Source organism: Mobula birostris, chromosome 7 (assembly GCF_030028105.1).
Source record: "Mobula birostris isolate sMobBir1 chromosome 7, sMobBir1.hap1, whole genome shotgun sequence".
NCBI lineage: Eukaryota > Metazoa > Chordata > Chondrichthyes > Myliobatiformes > Myliobatidae > Mobula > Mobula birostris.
Window position 1 is genome coordinate 153,449,380 of NC_092376.1, and position 17,678 is coordinate 153,467,057.

The 17,678-nt window shown below is 41.2% G+C and overlaps 1 protein-coding gene across 9 annotated transcripts in view; it reads right to left on the reverse strand.

The window, feature by feature from the left end:
* Positions 1-17,678, reverse strand: part of LOC140200512 (uncharacterized) — a 55,764-nt gene that overhangs the window by 18,088 nt on the left and 19,998 nt on the right. For all 9 annotated transcript variants that reach the window (XM_072263966.1, XM_072263960.1, XM_072263959.1 and 6 more), the window contains 4 exons: positions 13,138-13,263; positions 12,953-12,989; positions 11,354-11,418; positions 9,582-9,664 (listed from right to left, as the gene is read on the reverse strand). In XM_072263966.1, coding sequence (XP_072120067.1) covers positions 9,582-9,664; positions 11,354-11,418; positions 12,953-12,989; positions 13,138-13,263 — 311 coding nt within the window. The remainder of the gene's footprint in view (positions 1-9,581; positions 9,665-11,353; positions 11,419-12,952; positions 12,990-13,137; positions 13,264-17,678) is intronic.

Sequence of the window (17,678 nt, forward strand, 5' to 3'; positions counted from 1 at the left end):
AACTTTAGTCTGTTTTTAAGCTTAGCTGAATAAGAAATGATCTGACCACGTAAAAATACTTTAAGTGTATCCAAGTCAAATGTATCCAGCCAAGTCAATGGACTATTGATACACAAGAACAATCAGTTTGATAGACACCCCAGCCACCTTAATTAAAGAAAGCAATGTGCTACCTGGTTTGTTGGAGCCACAACTTAATTACAAAGATAAGAACATCCGTCAGATTTATGCTTTAATTAAGAAAGGAATGCCCTGTCTAATTTCCAGCAGGTACTGACTTCTTGTCAAAATCAAAAGGTGTGAAAAGACAGACGATATCTTATGTGGATCTGGGTGAACTTTAACCCTTATCTTGCTCCAAAAAAAACAGCTGAGACATAATTATTCAAACACACTGCAGTCACAGACATAGTCAGTACTTAACCCATTGTTTACAGGAATCTGAGAATCCCCCATTCCCTTAACGTACAATCATCACAGCGATATTTGATCCTGCGCTTCCCGCTCCCTGGATTACAAACCGATAGTAAATATTAAAAATTTAATTTATAAATCATAAATAGAAAATAGAAAAATGGAAAGTAAGGTAGTGCAAAAAAACTGAGAGGCAGGTCCGGATATTTGGAGGGTATGGCCCCAGATCCGGGTCAGGATCCGTTCAGCAGTCTTATCACAGTTGGAAAGAAGCTGTTCCCAAATCTGGCCATACAAGTCTTCAAGCTCCTGAGCCTTCTCCCGGAGGGAAGAGGGACGAAAAGTGTGTTGGCTGGGTGGGTTGAGTCCTTGATTATCCTGGCAGCACTGCCCTGACAGCGTGCAGTGTAAAGTGAGTCCAAGGACGGAAGATTGGTTTGTGTGATGTGCTGCGCCATGTTCACGATCTTCTGCAGCTTCTTTCGGTCTTGGACAGGACAACTTCCATACCAGGTTGTGATGCACCCTAAAAGAATGCTTTCTATGGTGTATTTATAAAACTTAGTGAGGGTTTTAGGGGACAGGCCAAATTTCTTTAGTTTTCTCAGAAAGTAAAGGCGCTGGTGGGCCTTCTTGGCAGTGGACTCTGCTTGGTTGGACCAAGTCAGGTCATTTGTGATATTGACCGCGAGGAACTTAAAGCTTTTGACCTGTTCCACTTGCGCACCACTGATGTAAATTGGGTCCTGCGGTCTGCTACTCCTTCTGAAGTCAACAACCAATTCCTTCGTCTTGCTGATGTTGAGGGATAGGTTATTGTCTACGCACCATGCCACCAGGTTCTTAATTTCCCCTCTGTATTCAAACTCATCATTACCCGAGATACGGCCTACAATTGTGTCATCAGCAAACTTATATATTGAGTTTGATGGAAACTTGGCTACACAATCATGGGTGTACAGTGAGTACAGCAGGGGGCTGAGTACACAGCCTTGTGGGGCACTGGTGCTCAGAGTAATTGTAGAGAACAGGTTGTCCCCTATTTTTACAGCCTGGGTCCTGTCTGTGAGGAAGTTGAAGCTGCAGCTGCAGATCTGAGTGCTAAGGCCCAGGTTCCGAAGAATAGGAATCAGTTTATTTGGAATGATGGTATTAAAGGCAGAGCTGTAGTCAATGAAAAGGAGCCTTTATTCTCCAGGTGTTCTAAGGAGGAATGTAGGGCCAGAGAGATGGCATCTGCCATTGACCTGTTGCTCCGGTAGGCGAATTGCAAAGCGTCGAAGTTGACCGGTAGGCTGTGGTTGATGTGTGCCATAACCAATCTCTCGAAGCACTTCATAGCAATTGATATCAGAGCCACAGGTCGATAGTCATTCAGGCATGCCACCTTGCTCTTCTTCGGCACTGGGATTATCGTTGCGTTCTTGAAACACGAGGGGATCTTAGACTGAAGCAAGGAGCAGTTGAAGATGTCAACAAACACTCCAGCTTGCTCGCTTGCTTGCACAGGCCCAGAGAACCCGTCCCGGGATGCCATCTGGGCCCGTCGCCTTCCTTGGATTTATCTTCAGGAAGGCCCTTCTAATGTCCTCCTCGGTGACGATGAATCTCGATGCCACCAGGTCCAGTTCATCTGGAGGGAGCGGGATGCTCTTCTGTTCGAATCTTGCGTAGAATACGTTAAGTTCATCAGGAAGAGAAGTGCCACAGTTAATGATATTCCCAGCCTTTTCTTTGCACCCGGTGATCTCATTTAGACCCTGCCATAGTCTACTAGCATTCCTCTGGTTAGCCTGGGCTTCCAACTTGGCTCGATATTGCCTCTTGGTGCCCTTAATGGCTTTCCGGAGTTCACGCCTGGATTCCGTGTAGCGACTGGTATCCCCGGACCCTAAAAGCCACAGCTCTAGCCTTTAAAAGGGACTTGACCTCATAATTCATCCAAGGTTTCCGGTTAGGGAATACCCGGATCGTCTTGCAAGACACACAGTCCTCCATGCATTTGCAAATAAACTCCGTGACAGCTGAGGCATACTCATTGAGGTTAGCTGCCAAGCCCTTGAATACTAACCAGTCCATCGATTCAAAGCAGTCACGAAGGACCTCATCCGTTTCCTCTGTCCAACGCGACACTACTTTTGACACTGTGTCCTCCCACTTCAGTTTCTGTTTGTAAGCCGGGAGGAGGAGTATGGCCTGCTGGTCCCATGTTCCGAAGTGAGGTCGTGGGACGAAACGGTAGGCATCCTTGACTTCTGTGTAGCAGTGGTCAAGTATATTCGGGCCTCTAGTGGGGCAGGAGACATGCTGGTATAACTTTGGCAGTGCCTTTCTGAGGTTGGCCTGGTTAAAGTCCCTGGCTGTAATAAGCAAAGCCTCCGGATACCTGGTCTCAAGTTCACTGATGTTGGCATACAGTATGTTCAGAGCACATTCCACGTCCGCTTGCGGGGGGAATGTAGACCGCCGTCAGTATGACCGAGGTGAATTCCTGTGGCAGATAGTAGCGACGACACTTCACTGACAGGTGTTCCAGGTCCGGGCCTCAGGAGTTTGTCAGTGCCACTGTGTCCGAGCACCATGCAGTGTTGATCAGTAGGTAGACACCATCTCCCCTCGTCTTGCCCGAAGATGCCGTGCGGTCCATCCAATGGATTGAACATTCTTCCGGTTGGATGGCACAGGAGAGCCAGGTCTCGGTGAAACAGAATACACAGCAGTTCTGCATCTCCCTGCAGTAGGTGAGTCTCCCTTTAAGTTCATCCACCTTGTTCTCTACGGCTTCCACATTAGCTAGTAGGATGGTGGGCATAGGGACCCTGAAGCCCCTCAGCTTCAATCTGACCAGCAGCACAGCTCTTTTCCCACACTTCCTCAGTAAATAGTGCATCTTTCCAGGTTTCCATCGATGCAGTGTGTTGTTGTCAGCTCTTTGAGGTTGGTGGACGCATCCCACGGGGATCGATTGGTGGGTTGTGTCGTCGGGCGCTCCAGGTCAAGCTGAGTGATGGGGGAGGCTCCGCTGCCACTTCCAGCAGTCGGGGGCCTGGGCTGTCAATTGGTTTGGGCCCCGAAGCCGACACTTAATCCCGGAGGGCCGGGCTCCTGGCTGAAACAAGTCCGTAGCCGAGTCACGGTTGCGGAGGCCTCCGCTCCCGCCAAGCCTCGGGCTTGATTTCCGAGGTCGGCGGCGGAGGCCTCACTTCCGGCAGCTGTGGATGGCCACCAACGGGGCTTTACGGTGGTCGCTCTGGGGAAGCGTCTGGGGCACCTTAAGGTCTCCGCCGTCGCTTCTGTGTGGTCGTCTGCTACGGAGAGGTGCTGGTCGGAATGGGCGTCTCCAAGCTCTCTGGCACGGTAGCAGGCTGCAGATCTCCGGGAACGTGGCGGGCCTTGGACCAGGCCTCGATGGTCGGGTCCAGGTGTGGTCCGGAGTTTAAGAAGTAATTCTGGCGCGGTGGTCTCCAGCTGGGTCAGCAGCTTCGCCAGGGTGTTGTTGATCTTGCTAGATGTAGCAGATTGGAGGCTTAGAAGGGTTTCTCGGGTATAGGATAGTGTAGAGGGCCGTTTGCTTGGGACAGCACACGCAGAGTGGCCAATTACCGGCGCCATCTTAAGTAGGGTCAAGTTTTTAAATTTAAGGATTTTTCCAATTCTTTTTGAGTGCAGGAAACAGCACAAAGTACTGATGGAGAGGTCTTGAGTCGGAGCAAAGAGACTATTCATTGTATCATACAAAAACAAAGGCCTAACTTGGACCCACAGCTATATCTTTGATCTGAGGGAACTATGTGGAGTTGAAGATGTTGTTCAATGGAAAACAAGTTCACCCAATTGCATGACAACATGGGTAGTTTTATTCTGCTCAAAAGACGAAGCAGAGAGCTCGCGGGCTTCCTGGAAGGATAACTGGCTTCCTGAATGGAAGACCCAGCTGAGCTCAATCGGCTTGGCCAAAACAAGCAGTGTTAAGACAAACAATTTAATGTCCACCTGCAAACCTATAGCTAACGATCATTTAAATTAAGGCATGTTGGATTACCAGTATGAAATCCTACTCAATAGCCTATAACCAGGTATATTTTAATGCTTCTATTAAAAAGGCAAAACTTTAGTTTTGTTTCATTTGAAAGATGCAAATATTAGGTTGCATTAAGAACGATTGCCAAATGTCAGGAGGTCTTTCTTCATTTTGCTACAACATTGTACAGAGTAAATTCCACAGCGGTGAACTTTCATCACCACCGTTACTTCTGATAAAGCATCCACCAAGGTTTGCTTCTATAGATATACCCACGTCCTTAGCAAATACCTTCGGCTTCAAATTATTCTGCATGAGACCTTACATTTTGAAAACAATCAAAATGATTTACTGTTCCTCAAATCACTGATCAAATTGTATCCAGATATCCGCAACTACTTGCCATCTGTTTCAGCAATCACAGTTTCTCAGACATTTCAAATCAAAGTTAATTATTACTCAACCATACATGAATACAGCCGAGTGAGCCAGCATGCAAAACATACACATGCATTCAAAATAGCAAGAAGGAAAATGCAAGAAAACACATTTTCTAGTCCAAGACCGTGAGTAACAAGTTCCACAAATTGATGGTTCATAGCAGCCTATCGTTCCACCTATCAAACAATAGAGGGGCAGCACTGATGGGAGAGCCAGCCCCCAACCGAGCACGGATGCCACGCTACAGCGCCTCAGGCGTCTCCTCTGCTGGACTGTAGCAGCAGGCAAACCCGCAGCTTGGGGCCAATTTCTGTGCTTCTTGTTGGAAAGCATATTGGACCAAGAAAAGACCATGCTACCTAGAGGAATCATGAAAGTGATGAAGGCTGTTGTCTGACATTTAGAACTGAAACTATTGTTGATTACAGAACACTTTAGGTTTTATAACTGGAATCAAAAGGGAGTCCATTTCAGCTAATCTGGGTAAATTGTCCTTCTATTTTATGATTGAAAGGAAAATAGCACAGAGAGCTGGCAAAACTAGGTCAGAGAGATGTGCATTTTTTTTTTCTTTAAATGAGTATTTAATAATGAGGCCTAAACTTTTTTTGACTCAAGTGCAATAGTTTAATCTTGGTCATTTTACAAGCATCAGTTGTCATGCATAGAACAATATGATATATAACAAAGAAACAGGTTATTCAACTCTAAGAGTCTATAGTGGCAACTCGAACAAACCAATGCCGCTGCTAGAGAGCAAGCATGGGAAGTTATCCTATATGACGCGCTCTCTGATCAATCCAATAATAATCTTTAAAAAGCCAAAGCAAAAGCCCTTTATTAGCAACTAGCAAAGCATACAGTCTTTAAGCAATGAAAATTATAACCTAAGACTAGCAATGTTAAACATACTTAAGTGATTTCAAATGTAATTCAGTAGTATACAAGGTATGACACCCAAGTGTTCCCAGCAATAAACCAACCAGAATAAAGCATGAATACATAACTAACCCTTTGCTTTTACCACACCTCCGTCCACATGACTAACTACCGTAATAAACTTGCAACACAGAATATCATGCAGATAGATGCATGCCTTCTGATATTTCATTCTCCACACAACCTACTGCCTATTTGCTTATCTAAATTTGAAGCATAAACATAGTGAAAATTTGCTGCAGGCGAACAAAACTATAGATTACTCTATTAGACATACTTTTTCTCAGATATAATCACTACAATCAATAGACTGCTTGAGCTTTTGAGTCATCTGTAAGACCTGTTTGAACTGAAGTCTCGAAGATGCAGGACGGTTGCAGCATGGCAGGGACAGCCAAGTCGAGGCAGTAGGGCCTGAGCTCAAGAGCAGGGAATGAGCCAATGCTTGGCCATTGGAGGTGGTTTGATTCAGCAGAACCGAGCAAAGCAAGTGGAGGTGAGGTACAGTCGAAGCAGCGGGGGCCAGGCCGAAGTCCAAGAGTGAGGAATGACTAAAGGTTTGGCCAATTAAGCACCAGGCCAGATTGAAAGTCAGGGTGTCAGGGCAGGAGACAAGGAGAGGTCAGTGTTCAGCTCACTGCTCCGCAAGGTTGTCATTGCTGCACTGAATTAAGGCCGTGGCCTGCCACAATCAGGCTCTCAGGCTACGTCCATACTCGACTGGATAATTTTGAAAACGCCGGTTTTGCGTAAAAACAACAGGCATCCACACTAAGCATTTTTAAAAATACCTCTGTCTACACTAAAACGGATATTTGGGCGAATCTCCTCCTACTGGGCAAGCGCAGGACGCACAGAAAACAAGAGGAAACAGGATACTTGGTGCACGTTTGTCCAGAAACATTTCCTACAGCCATAGTCTCTTCACCGATGAAAGGGACAACAGCTACAACTAAATGCAATAAGGCTTGTTACTGGGCAAAAGTGAAATTTGCTGTTACCTCATTTGTTTGCCTTTACTTTTGCCACGTCTTTGTGTATTATTTTGTAGTATTTAACATGTGCAATAAAACCAGTTACTGGGCAAAAGTGACAATTGCATCTATTGAATGTATGCACAAGCAATACATTAATACTGTAAAGCACCTTGTTAAACGTATAAAACATGTCTGCATCAGTGTTATCTTGTATTTCCATACAATGTTACATTAGGCTGTTACACATCTATTGTCAGATATTGTTGTGGTGTTGGAGGTCGCATTTAAGAAAACAATGAAATGCCGCATTTCCGCCACCATTTGTTCCGTCACGTCATGACAGAGGTTTTAAAAATAGCCAGTTACCCCGTACACACTACACCGGATATTAGTCAGTTTCAGATTTATTCACTCTGGAGAGCGTTTCTGAAAATCTCCGTTTTCAGGGGAGGAAAATGCCGTTTCAGTATGGACGGAGGGTCAAAACGAAGAGAAAATGCTTCGGTTACGGATTTATCTGGTATAGTGTGGACGTAGCCTCAGATCAGCTGCAGCGGTGGACTCATTTCAATGAACTTCAGTTCTGGATGTTATTTTCTTAATTTTATTGTTTGCATGATTTGTTTTTATTTCTGCACATTGCGTGTTTCATTTTTATAATGGGTTCTATTGGGTTTCCTTGTTTTGTAGCTGCAAGGATACATACTTTGATAATAAATATTCTTTGAACTTTGAAGAATTTGCCTGAGCATTGTTAGTTTGGTAATGGGCTTAATAATGCACTAAGTGATCATTTAGTTTGTGGAATCTTACAAGAAAGTGTTTAAAAAATTCTCATAACTGAAGCACAACTTCGATTTAAAAGGGCAATTGAAATTACTATATCAATGGAAACAGTAGACAGAGCTGCAGAATAAAAGTGAACATGAACAAAATCGCAGCATCCAAACAGAAGCTGGCCTGCCTGATCAAAGGTACTCAACTGAAACCTGCAAATATCCAGTTAAGAACTTATATTGGAGAAAATATAGTTCCTGTGGGAATGACAGTCAAAACCGTGAAATAACCAAGGCAAATTAGGCCTGTACGTGGAAAAAATAAGGAGGGCTAGCATTATGGGGTGTGAATGACTGAGACAACTACTTGATTAGAAATCCACCCCCAGTTGCATGCCACATGCCCTGCAAATGTCAACTGAAAGCAAGTTAAGGAAGGTACTGGATGAGGCCATGACTGTTTCCATGCTGTACAGCATGAACTGTTAACCAACAGAGAACAAACAGGTGTTGATGCTAATTCCTGTGCCTCTGGTTGGAAAGCATATTGGACCAAGGAAGGGCCATGCTACTTAGAGGAATCATGAAAGTGACAAAAGCTGTTGTCTGACTACAACAGATTTGGTAGACAACATATCTGAGAAAGCTTCTAATATGTTAATCAAGCAGTTACTTGCGAAATATGGTTTTAAGCTGGAAGAAAATTCAAGGAGCTTCAAGAAAGTTGCAAGCATTCGGCTTTCGTGAGTATAACAAACAAGAATCTAAGCTGTGTGCATTAAAGTTATAGCATGAAATTGAAGAGGATAAATGAGACTTAATTTTGAAAAATTAGAAAATTCAGAGATATTCACAAGAAATGAAAAGAAAAAGGAAGGTGAAAAAGAGAAAGATAAGCAAAAATTGAAGCAGCTTCAGAGAGAGAAAAGCTGAGAAAAGGACAAGAAAGGTGTCCAGAGCTGTCAGAACCACTTCCTTAAGCCTCAGAGTCAACTCCTACAACCACCACGGATGAGGCCCTATAACCCAAGATTGTTTCATAGCCACAAGTCTCACCTGTCAAGCAGAGTAATCTTGCTTGTCAGTAAAGACATTATCCAACAAGAGTAAGAAAGCCTCCACAGCAATTAAATCTTTAGACTTGAATGGGACAACTTACAATGCTCTGGATGTCTATATGGTAAATGGATTATATAGCATACTATGTATATAGCTGAGATGCATTCTATATTGGTTGGGAGTTTATAGCTAAGCAGGGAGGAGTGTTGTGTATTTAATATTTCAGTAGTATTGGAATAATATTGTAAATATATTGTTTAACTAAGCATTGTTAGTTTAAATAATTCATTATGGGTTATATGTAAAATAAGGGAATTGCATACATCACAACACTACCACGTGATATGTGCATGCTTCACTTTAAAGTAAAAACAAAGTACACACATTTATCTCATGGCTCTCGTTTTCCTTTCAATTAGTTTCTTTGTGCTTTGGAGTTACAAAACATAACAGAGTAGATGTCAAGTGCAGCCCTTTTTTAAAAAATGCACAGAATGGTGGGTGTCAAAAGCAAATGTTTTCACAATCTATGTTTCATTAAAATATGCATTAAATAAGATGACAAAAATAAATTGTTCAATTAAAAGTCTCAGAACTCAGAGAAAAGCTAAGTTGCTATCTTTACTTCTTTTGCTCTGTTCTCTAGGAAAATATTACTTGACACAGTTTTCTTGGTCTATGGATCAAAAACTGGACCTATACAGGGATTGGGATCTTATTTGTAAGATATGGTTCAACAAATATTATTACACCAGACTACTGCCCTATTAGTCTGTTGGATAGAGCTCCCAACTTGAAAAGCTAAACCCCAAATGTTTGAGAGAACAAAGGATACTCATATAAAAATTTTGACTCACTCTTCACAATATTTAATGCAATATATTTTCCATTATACAGTTACTACAAACAATTGTAATCTACGATGATGTTACAAGATACAAGACACAAACTTACTATGTTTTTCTTCTTTGACGAAATGGAAATTGCACACTTCCTTTTCTGCTCATTGTCAGGACGAAATTTAGAGATGCTTTTACCTTATTAAAAAAATAAGATACCTGATGGCAACATAAAATTAATGTATCACAGCATAAGACTAAAATGAATTCTATATATTATTTGACAATGCAAGGGTTCTACATTTACAGAGTGAATTCCACTTTCATGCAGATTAAAATGTGATGGGAAAAGGTAAATCCTGTTGTTGAATTGTGATGAGGAAAAAATTAACCTTAAGGTTGGGCAATACTTATTTGGCCATCTCAATTGGAATGAAAAATGTAGATGGAATTTATACTGTATGTTTACTCAGATCACATGAACAGAATTGAAGGAACATGTAACATCCGGAGGAGATTACAGAAATAAGAATGACCAAAGTCATAGAAAAATATGTAAGCAGGGATCAAAATTTTAAAAAGTAGAGGCACCGGAAGGCAGTGGGGTGATGGTTTCAAATACTCTGGATAAAGTAGATGAGCAAAGAATGTTTCATTATTAGTAGAGTCTATGATCTGCTGTTAGTCTTCTGAGACCATGGATCTGCCCCTGGAAAGTCTTCACTCTCCAGGGTGCAGGCCTGGGCAAGGTTGTAAGGAAGACCGGCAGTTGCCAATGCTGCAAGTCTCCCCTCTCCACAACACCAAGGGAAGGGCAAGGGCCGATACAGCTTGGCACCCGTGTCGTCACAGAGCACTGTATGGTTAAGTGCCTTGTTCAAAGACACAACATGCTGCCTCGGATCAGGCTCGAACTCACGACCTACAGGTCGAATGCCTTAACCACTTGGCCACATGCCCACATGATCTGCCAGCCTGTAAATAAAGGGATGTAACTTTACAACTGAGACACAGAGGAATTTCTTCAGCCATATTCTTTTAGTAGTCCAAAGCTCATCTCAAGTCAGATAAGAAACAAAGGTTCTTAATAATATTAAAATGCCAGAGGGGGAATTAGAGGTAACAACTAATGTACAAAGACAATGCCTTCAATTTTCCACATTATCTTAAATTTCCAGGAGAAACATGAGCAGTTTTAACAGAAAATAAACTTTACAGAGCTTTTTTTTTATGTCCATATTTCAGGATAAATAAAAATAGAAACCCAGTTGGATCATGGTGGGAAGGACCGAAGGAGGATGATGGAATTAATCTGTCAAAAAGGACAACCAAGATCACAAAGATCATCTTTGTTACTTGGATTTTGGCACCATGGCACAGTCAAACATCTAAATGGAGGGATTCAGACAAGTAGTTCCAGGAAACATAAATATGGGAAATCACAACACAAGATTGTGGATCAAAAGGCTTAAATTATGAGGCCTAAGCTTTCTGTAGATAATTCACTTCCTTTAAAATTATTTCCCATTTTGAACTCAGTTCCTTATTTCTGTTGTTAAAATTCTGATGCAATTTATAAAATGTTTTTAATATTGTTGCTATTATTTGGTAAAATATTTTATTAAGTATATCAGGTTTTTGAATTTGATGAGGCAAAAATGGAATGTTAAACATGATTGCAGGAAATTTGAAGGCATATTACAAGATTCTCTAGCGATAGAAGCCAAGCCAGGTCAACAAACAAGAGAAAGTACATGTGAACTTTGGACAGGATGTTGAGTATGTTTGGAAATTTCAATGAGATGAATTTTATAGAGGACGGGGGCAAGAAGCTGGTCAAGTGAACGTTGACTGGAATAGGAAGATGATCATTGTGGTAACCAATACCTGCAGCTGTAACCAAAATAGGTTGAAACGTTCCATACACCTCAGTTCCATCTGTCACATGGTTTCTAAAACCAAAAGCACATTTGAGTAATGTTAGTACAAAACATTGGAAGGGAGTGGTTACCCAAAAGATCATTGTGAAAAGTAGAGCTTCTCCAGTGTTGCCATTGTGGATGGAAAACTCATGGGCTTTGCAGAGGTTTACCTCCCATTTTGTACAGTTACCCCAATAAAAAAGGGAGGAGGCATCAGGTGTCTTAGCAGCCTAAAAGACAGAATAAATTCTCAGGAGAGGCAAGAGGAGAGATTTATGGGGGCTCTGACAGAAATTTTTGAACTTTGTGAAACCTACATTCAAGTAGTGCAGCAGTACTATCAGGTAATCTAACAACAGAAAGTCTAACATCAATGGTAGGAAAGTTATAGAACATAGAACAGTACAGGCTTTTTGGCCTATGATATGGTGCTGACATCTTAACCTACTCCAAGATCAATCTAACACCTCCCTCCTGCATAGCGCTCTATTCTTTTTGATCCAGGTGCCTACCTAAGAGTCCCTTAAGTGTCCCTAATGCATTTTCCTTGACCACAACCCCAGGCAATGTATTCCACGAACCTACCATTCTACATAGAAAATTTACCATTGACAACCCTCTTACACTTTCCTCCAATCACCTTAAAGTTATGCTCTCTCCTATTAGCCATTTACACATTGGGAAAATGCATTGTACACTCTATCAATGCATCTTATCATCTTATACACTTCCAAAAGAAGTTCCCTAGGAACTTAACCTCTTTGTTAATGAAGGGACAGCTGTAACTTTTCATCACTGATAAACAAAGTTCCTCATTGTTACAAGACTCTAGTTTCTCTACATTTCTGCAATTTCTATTTTCTACAGTAAAGAAAAATATTCAATACTACAGTTCTTTCTTTATAAACCATTAACATTTCTTGAACCATCTTTTCCACCTCTATCTATAAATAAAAAAAATCCCTAATACAAACCTTGTTAATTTAGTCTCATATTTGATCTTTTCTCTCTGATCAACTTCAGCCCATTTGTATTAGATTGTTAAAATACATAATCAATCTATTTTGCTAGCTCTGAAGGGATCACTTTTCTTCTTGAGTTATTAATGTTCTCAATGGAAATGAAATTGTTTGAAAATTTCCAAATTACTTTTTTCACACTGCTGATTTAATGGAAAACACTTAAGCCATTGCTGCATTCAAGTTTACAAAAACTGGCTTTAAGATTGTAATGTCTGGTCTCTGAGTTTCAGCAACTGTAAAAAAAAATTCTATCATAGTGATCCCTTTTCCAAATATTTCAGGAATAATCTCAGATGCATTCTTTGAATTATTTCTTCAAATTATTTTTGCCAGTTTGCTGTCTCCCATTTACCTTCCTCCATATTTACTGCATTACCTTTGCCATTTCTACTCACACTGATAATACTGCCATCCGTCTTTCAGAACAACATTAAACTTGTTAACTTTAATAAGAGGTATTATTAGAAATGGGAGCTTTGCATTTGCTTGCAGTGACAGCATTAACATTATTTCATAATTGTTTTAACCAGCAAAAACCTTACTTGAAGTTTCTTTCTTTTGTAATATTTCCAGAGTGCTCTGAAATCCAAAAGAAACTATTATTACAAGGTAAATTTCTGAAATAATAAAAGCATTCTTTTATTATCTGCAGCTTTTACTCATTGAACTAATACATGCGTACAAATAAACAGTTTTAACGCAAGATGATCACAGAAGCACATATTACCCAAAATATCTGAGAGATTTGAAGGCTGAGGTACTACATCAATGTTTGCTGCTTTACTATTGTCCAGAAGAGTAGAATTTTTGTAACAGAACCAGCCAATATCTTCCTGCTGCACACAAGTATGATCTGCAAGTTGAAATGACAGCATGTTATCATAGTCATAGAAAAGTACAGCACAGAAACGAGCCCTTTGGCCCATCTAGTCCATGCCAAAACATTTAACCTGCCTATTCCCACCAGAGCCCTCCATACCCCTACCATTTGTATACCTTTCCAGACTTCTCTCAAATATTGAGATTGCACTCACATGCACCATTTGTGCTGGCAGCTTGTATCACACTCCTTACCCTGACTGAAGAAATTTCCCCTCATGTTCCCCTTAAACTTTTCACCTTTCACCCTTAGCACATGACCTCCAGTTGTAATCCTACCCAGCCTCTATGGAAAAAGCCTATTTTATTTACACCACCTTATACTCCTCATAATTTTGTAAATCTCTATCAAATCTCCCCTCAATCTTCTACATTCCAAGGAATAAAGCTATAACCTATTCAATCTTTGCAAATAGCTCAGGCCCTCCAGTCCCGGCAACATTCTGGTAAATTTTCTTTGCACACTTTCAACCTTACTTATATATTTCCTGTAGGTAGGTGAACAAAACTGCACACAACTCTCCAAATTAGACCTCACCAATGTATTGTACAACTTCAACCTAACACGCCATGTCCTGTACTCAATACTTTGATTTATGAAGGCCAATGTGCCAAAAGCTTTCTTTATGACCCTATCTACTTGTGATGCCATTTTCAATGAATTATGGGCCTGTACTCCAAGATTCCCTTATTCTACAGTACTTTTCAATGCTTTAAATTTCACCTGCAATTTTTTCAGACCATTTTTTCCAGCTGGTCAAGATCCCACTGCAAGGCCTGTCTTTCTCGTTGTCCACAACATTCCCAATCTTGGTGTCACCTGCAAATTTGCTGATCCAGTTAACCACATTATCTTCCAGATCACTGATATAGATGACAAGCAACAGATGTAACAACAATCCCTGCAGCGCTCCACTCGTCACAGGACTCCAGTTAGAGAGGCAACCATCTACTACCACTCCCTGGCTTCACCCACAAAGCCAATGCCTAATCCAATTTACTACCTCATCCTGAATGCCAAATGACTGAACCTTCCTGAGTAATTTCCTATGGGGGAACCTTGTCAAAAATACTTTGCTAAAGTCCATGTAGACAATATGCACTCCCTTGCCTTATCAACTTTCCTGGTAACATCCTTGAAAAACTCTGAGATTGGTTAGATATGACCTAGCACACCCAAAGCCATGCTGACTATCCCTAATCAGTCCATGTTTATCCAAATACTTATATATCTGGTTCCTTAGAATATCTTCCAATAACTTTCCCACTGCTGATGTCAGGCTCACTGCACTATACTTTCCTGGTTTACTTTTAAAGCCTTTCTTAAACAGTGGAACAACATTAGCTATCCTCCAATTCTCCAAAACCTCACCTATTGTTAAAGATGATTTAAATATCTCTGCTAAGACTCCTGCAATTTCTACACTTGCCTCCCACAGGGTCCAAGGGTAAACCTTGATAAACCCTGGGGATTTATCCATCCCAATTTGCCTCAAGACAGCAAACACCACCTCCTCTGTGATCTGTACACGGAAGTGAAGTCAATGCCACTTCTTCACTTCTATAGACATCTGTTTTGTCTCCTAAGTAAATACAGATGCAAAAAATCCATTTGAGATTGCCCCATCTCTTTTGGCTCCACGCATAGATTACTATTCTGATCTTCCAGAGGACCAATTTTGTCCCTTGCAATCCTTTTGCTCTTAACATACCTGTAAAATCCCTTAGGATTCTCCTTAACCTTCTCTGCCAGAGCAACCTCAACTCTCTTAGCCCGCCGGATTTCTTTCTTAAGTGTTTTCTTGTATTTTTACACTCCATAAATACTTCATTTGTTCCAACCTGCTAAGTACTTTTTTAAAAAATCTTAACCAGGGTCTCAGTATCTCTTGAAAACCAAGGTTCCCTAAACTTGCTATCTTTCACTATCACATCTTTCGTTATCAGTCAGCCCAAAATGTCAACCATTTACTCTTTTCCATAGATGCTGCCTGGCCCGCTGAGTTCCTCCAGCATTTGTGTGTGTGGCCTTAAAGTGACATCATTGGTTGTGGGAACTCAGTGGATGGCCAAGTGAGTGTAGTTATCCCCTTTGTTCACAAGTCTTATGCTTATGGGGAAGTAACTGTTCTTGAACCTGGTAGTGCGAGTCCTGAGGCTCTTGTCCGTTCAACCTGATAGCAATAGTGGGAAAAGAGAATGGCATGGTGAAGACTGTAAATGATTTAGTGGGGACACATTTATCTACAGCTGTTTTTAATGAAGTCTATTACAGCCATGGTGTATTCATTCAGATCTCTAAATGAGTGCTTGAATCTCTGGAGCCTTGCTTTTTAAGTTCTGCCTCTATGCAGGTAGGAGGGCAGCCAAGCAAACTGATTACCAAAATACATTCTGGGTAAGGAACAGTAGGCATTCGTTATCAGAGTGTAGCAGTGGACTAGTATGTTGGGACCTCTGGTGCTACAGGTTATATGCTGGTGGTAGTTGGGCAGGGTTTGCTTCAAAGAAACCTAGTTGAGGTTTCCAGCTGTTTGAAATGCATCGAGATGGACTGTTTCTTGTCTACAGATGACATCATGCAGTGTTGCGAGTGCTTGCTTATAGTCAGCCACTGGTGGTATACAAGCTGCAGTCAGGATCACAGATGAGAACAGCCAAGGCAAATGGAATGGACGACATTTGACTGTTAGGTGTTCCAAGTTGAGGGAGCACGAGTTTAACATAACCACCATGTCAAAGCACCAATGAGATCAGACCATAAAACACATGCCTCCTCCCTCTGTCTTAGCCAAGCCCACAGTTCGGTCCATTCTGTAAATCATAAATCCTTCTGGTTTGTCTTCTGTGTCTGACATATCCGCAGATAACCAAGTTTCAATAAAGCAAATAATTGAGATGTTTCTTATCTGCCTCTGACACTGCAGTCTTAATCTCAGGTCCTCAGTTTTATTCTCCAGCGATAGCACATCTACCAACAAGATGCTGGGTAGAGGGAGCTTCATCACTCTGCATTTCAGCCTGGCCTGGATTCACCTCTTCTGTCTTGCTTTCAGTCATGGTGATGAACCTTAAAAGGCGCTGTGCCTGACTAGGCAGGGTTCATCAATCGATTGTGGGAACCGAAGATCATTGATGTGATTTAGAAGTCCAATGTTAAGAGGAAATTTTATATATATTATACTTAAGAGGTTTGCCATCTTGCTCAATATTGTAGCTCTATGAAACCCTGGTTAGACCACACTTGGAACATTGTGTTCAGTTCTGGTCGCTTCATTATAGGAAGGATGTGGAAGCTTTAGGGAGGATGCAGAGATTTACCAAGATGTTGCCTGGGTTAGAACATGTCAATGAGAATAGGTAGAGCAAGCTAGGGCTTTTCTTATTGATGTGAAGGCAAATAGGAGGTGACTAGATGAGGCATATGTGATAAGAGGCATAGATCAAGTGGATAGCCAGAGGTTTTTTCCCAGCGCAGAAATCACTAATATGAGGGGGCATAATTTTAAGGTGATTACAGCCAAGTGATGTCAAAGGCAGGTTCTTTAAAGAGAGATTGGTGGGTGTGTGGAATGCCCTGCCAGGTGTGGTGGTAAAGGTAGATACTTTGGGGCACTTAATAAACTCTTAGATAGGCACATGGATAATAGAAAAATGGAAAGCTATATAGGAAGGAAGGATTAGAATGATATTAGAATAGGTTAAAACTTCAACACATCATCATGGGCAGAATGGCCTGCACTGTGCTGTAATTTTTTATGTTTATGAATATATGCTAAGTGAAGCAATATGAGCTGAAGGACCAGTGAAATCTCAATTTTAGCATAGCGCACATATAAAACCTTCAGATGATGTTCACTGCTTAGTTTTAGTTTCAACTCTTAAAAATAACCTGAAATTTACATCAATTATGTGCAACTGACTTGTGTTTATTTGATGTTTTTGACATCCAGTTTTTTTAATGAATATTTATTTGAATACCTGGGACAGTGAATGCATCATAAAGCTAATATTATTCTTGGCTACAGCATAGTTTAGGTATCTGCTCCATTTGGGGATTCAGGGCATGATTGAGACAACTGCAAATCATAGACGTGCTGGAAGTTGGACTACTACTAATCAGCAAGCGAGTATGCTTCCAGACGTCCTCAGCCAGTATTCAGAGAGGGGAACCTACCTCAGCGACCTGTACCAGGGACTAAGGCAAACCTTGGATAAATTTATATTTTCTGAATTTATTTTCTTTATACAAATAAATTTTTTTAACTGATTTTAAAGACTTCAAATGAATGAATATCTTCTAGTGACGTAGCACTTGTTACAATCATCTAATGCATTTAGCAATACAGTACTGAACTCCTAGACATGCATGTTCCAAGAAAAATAATG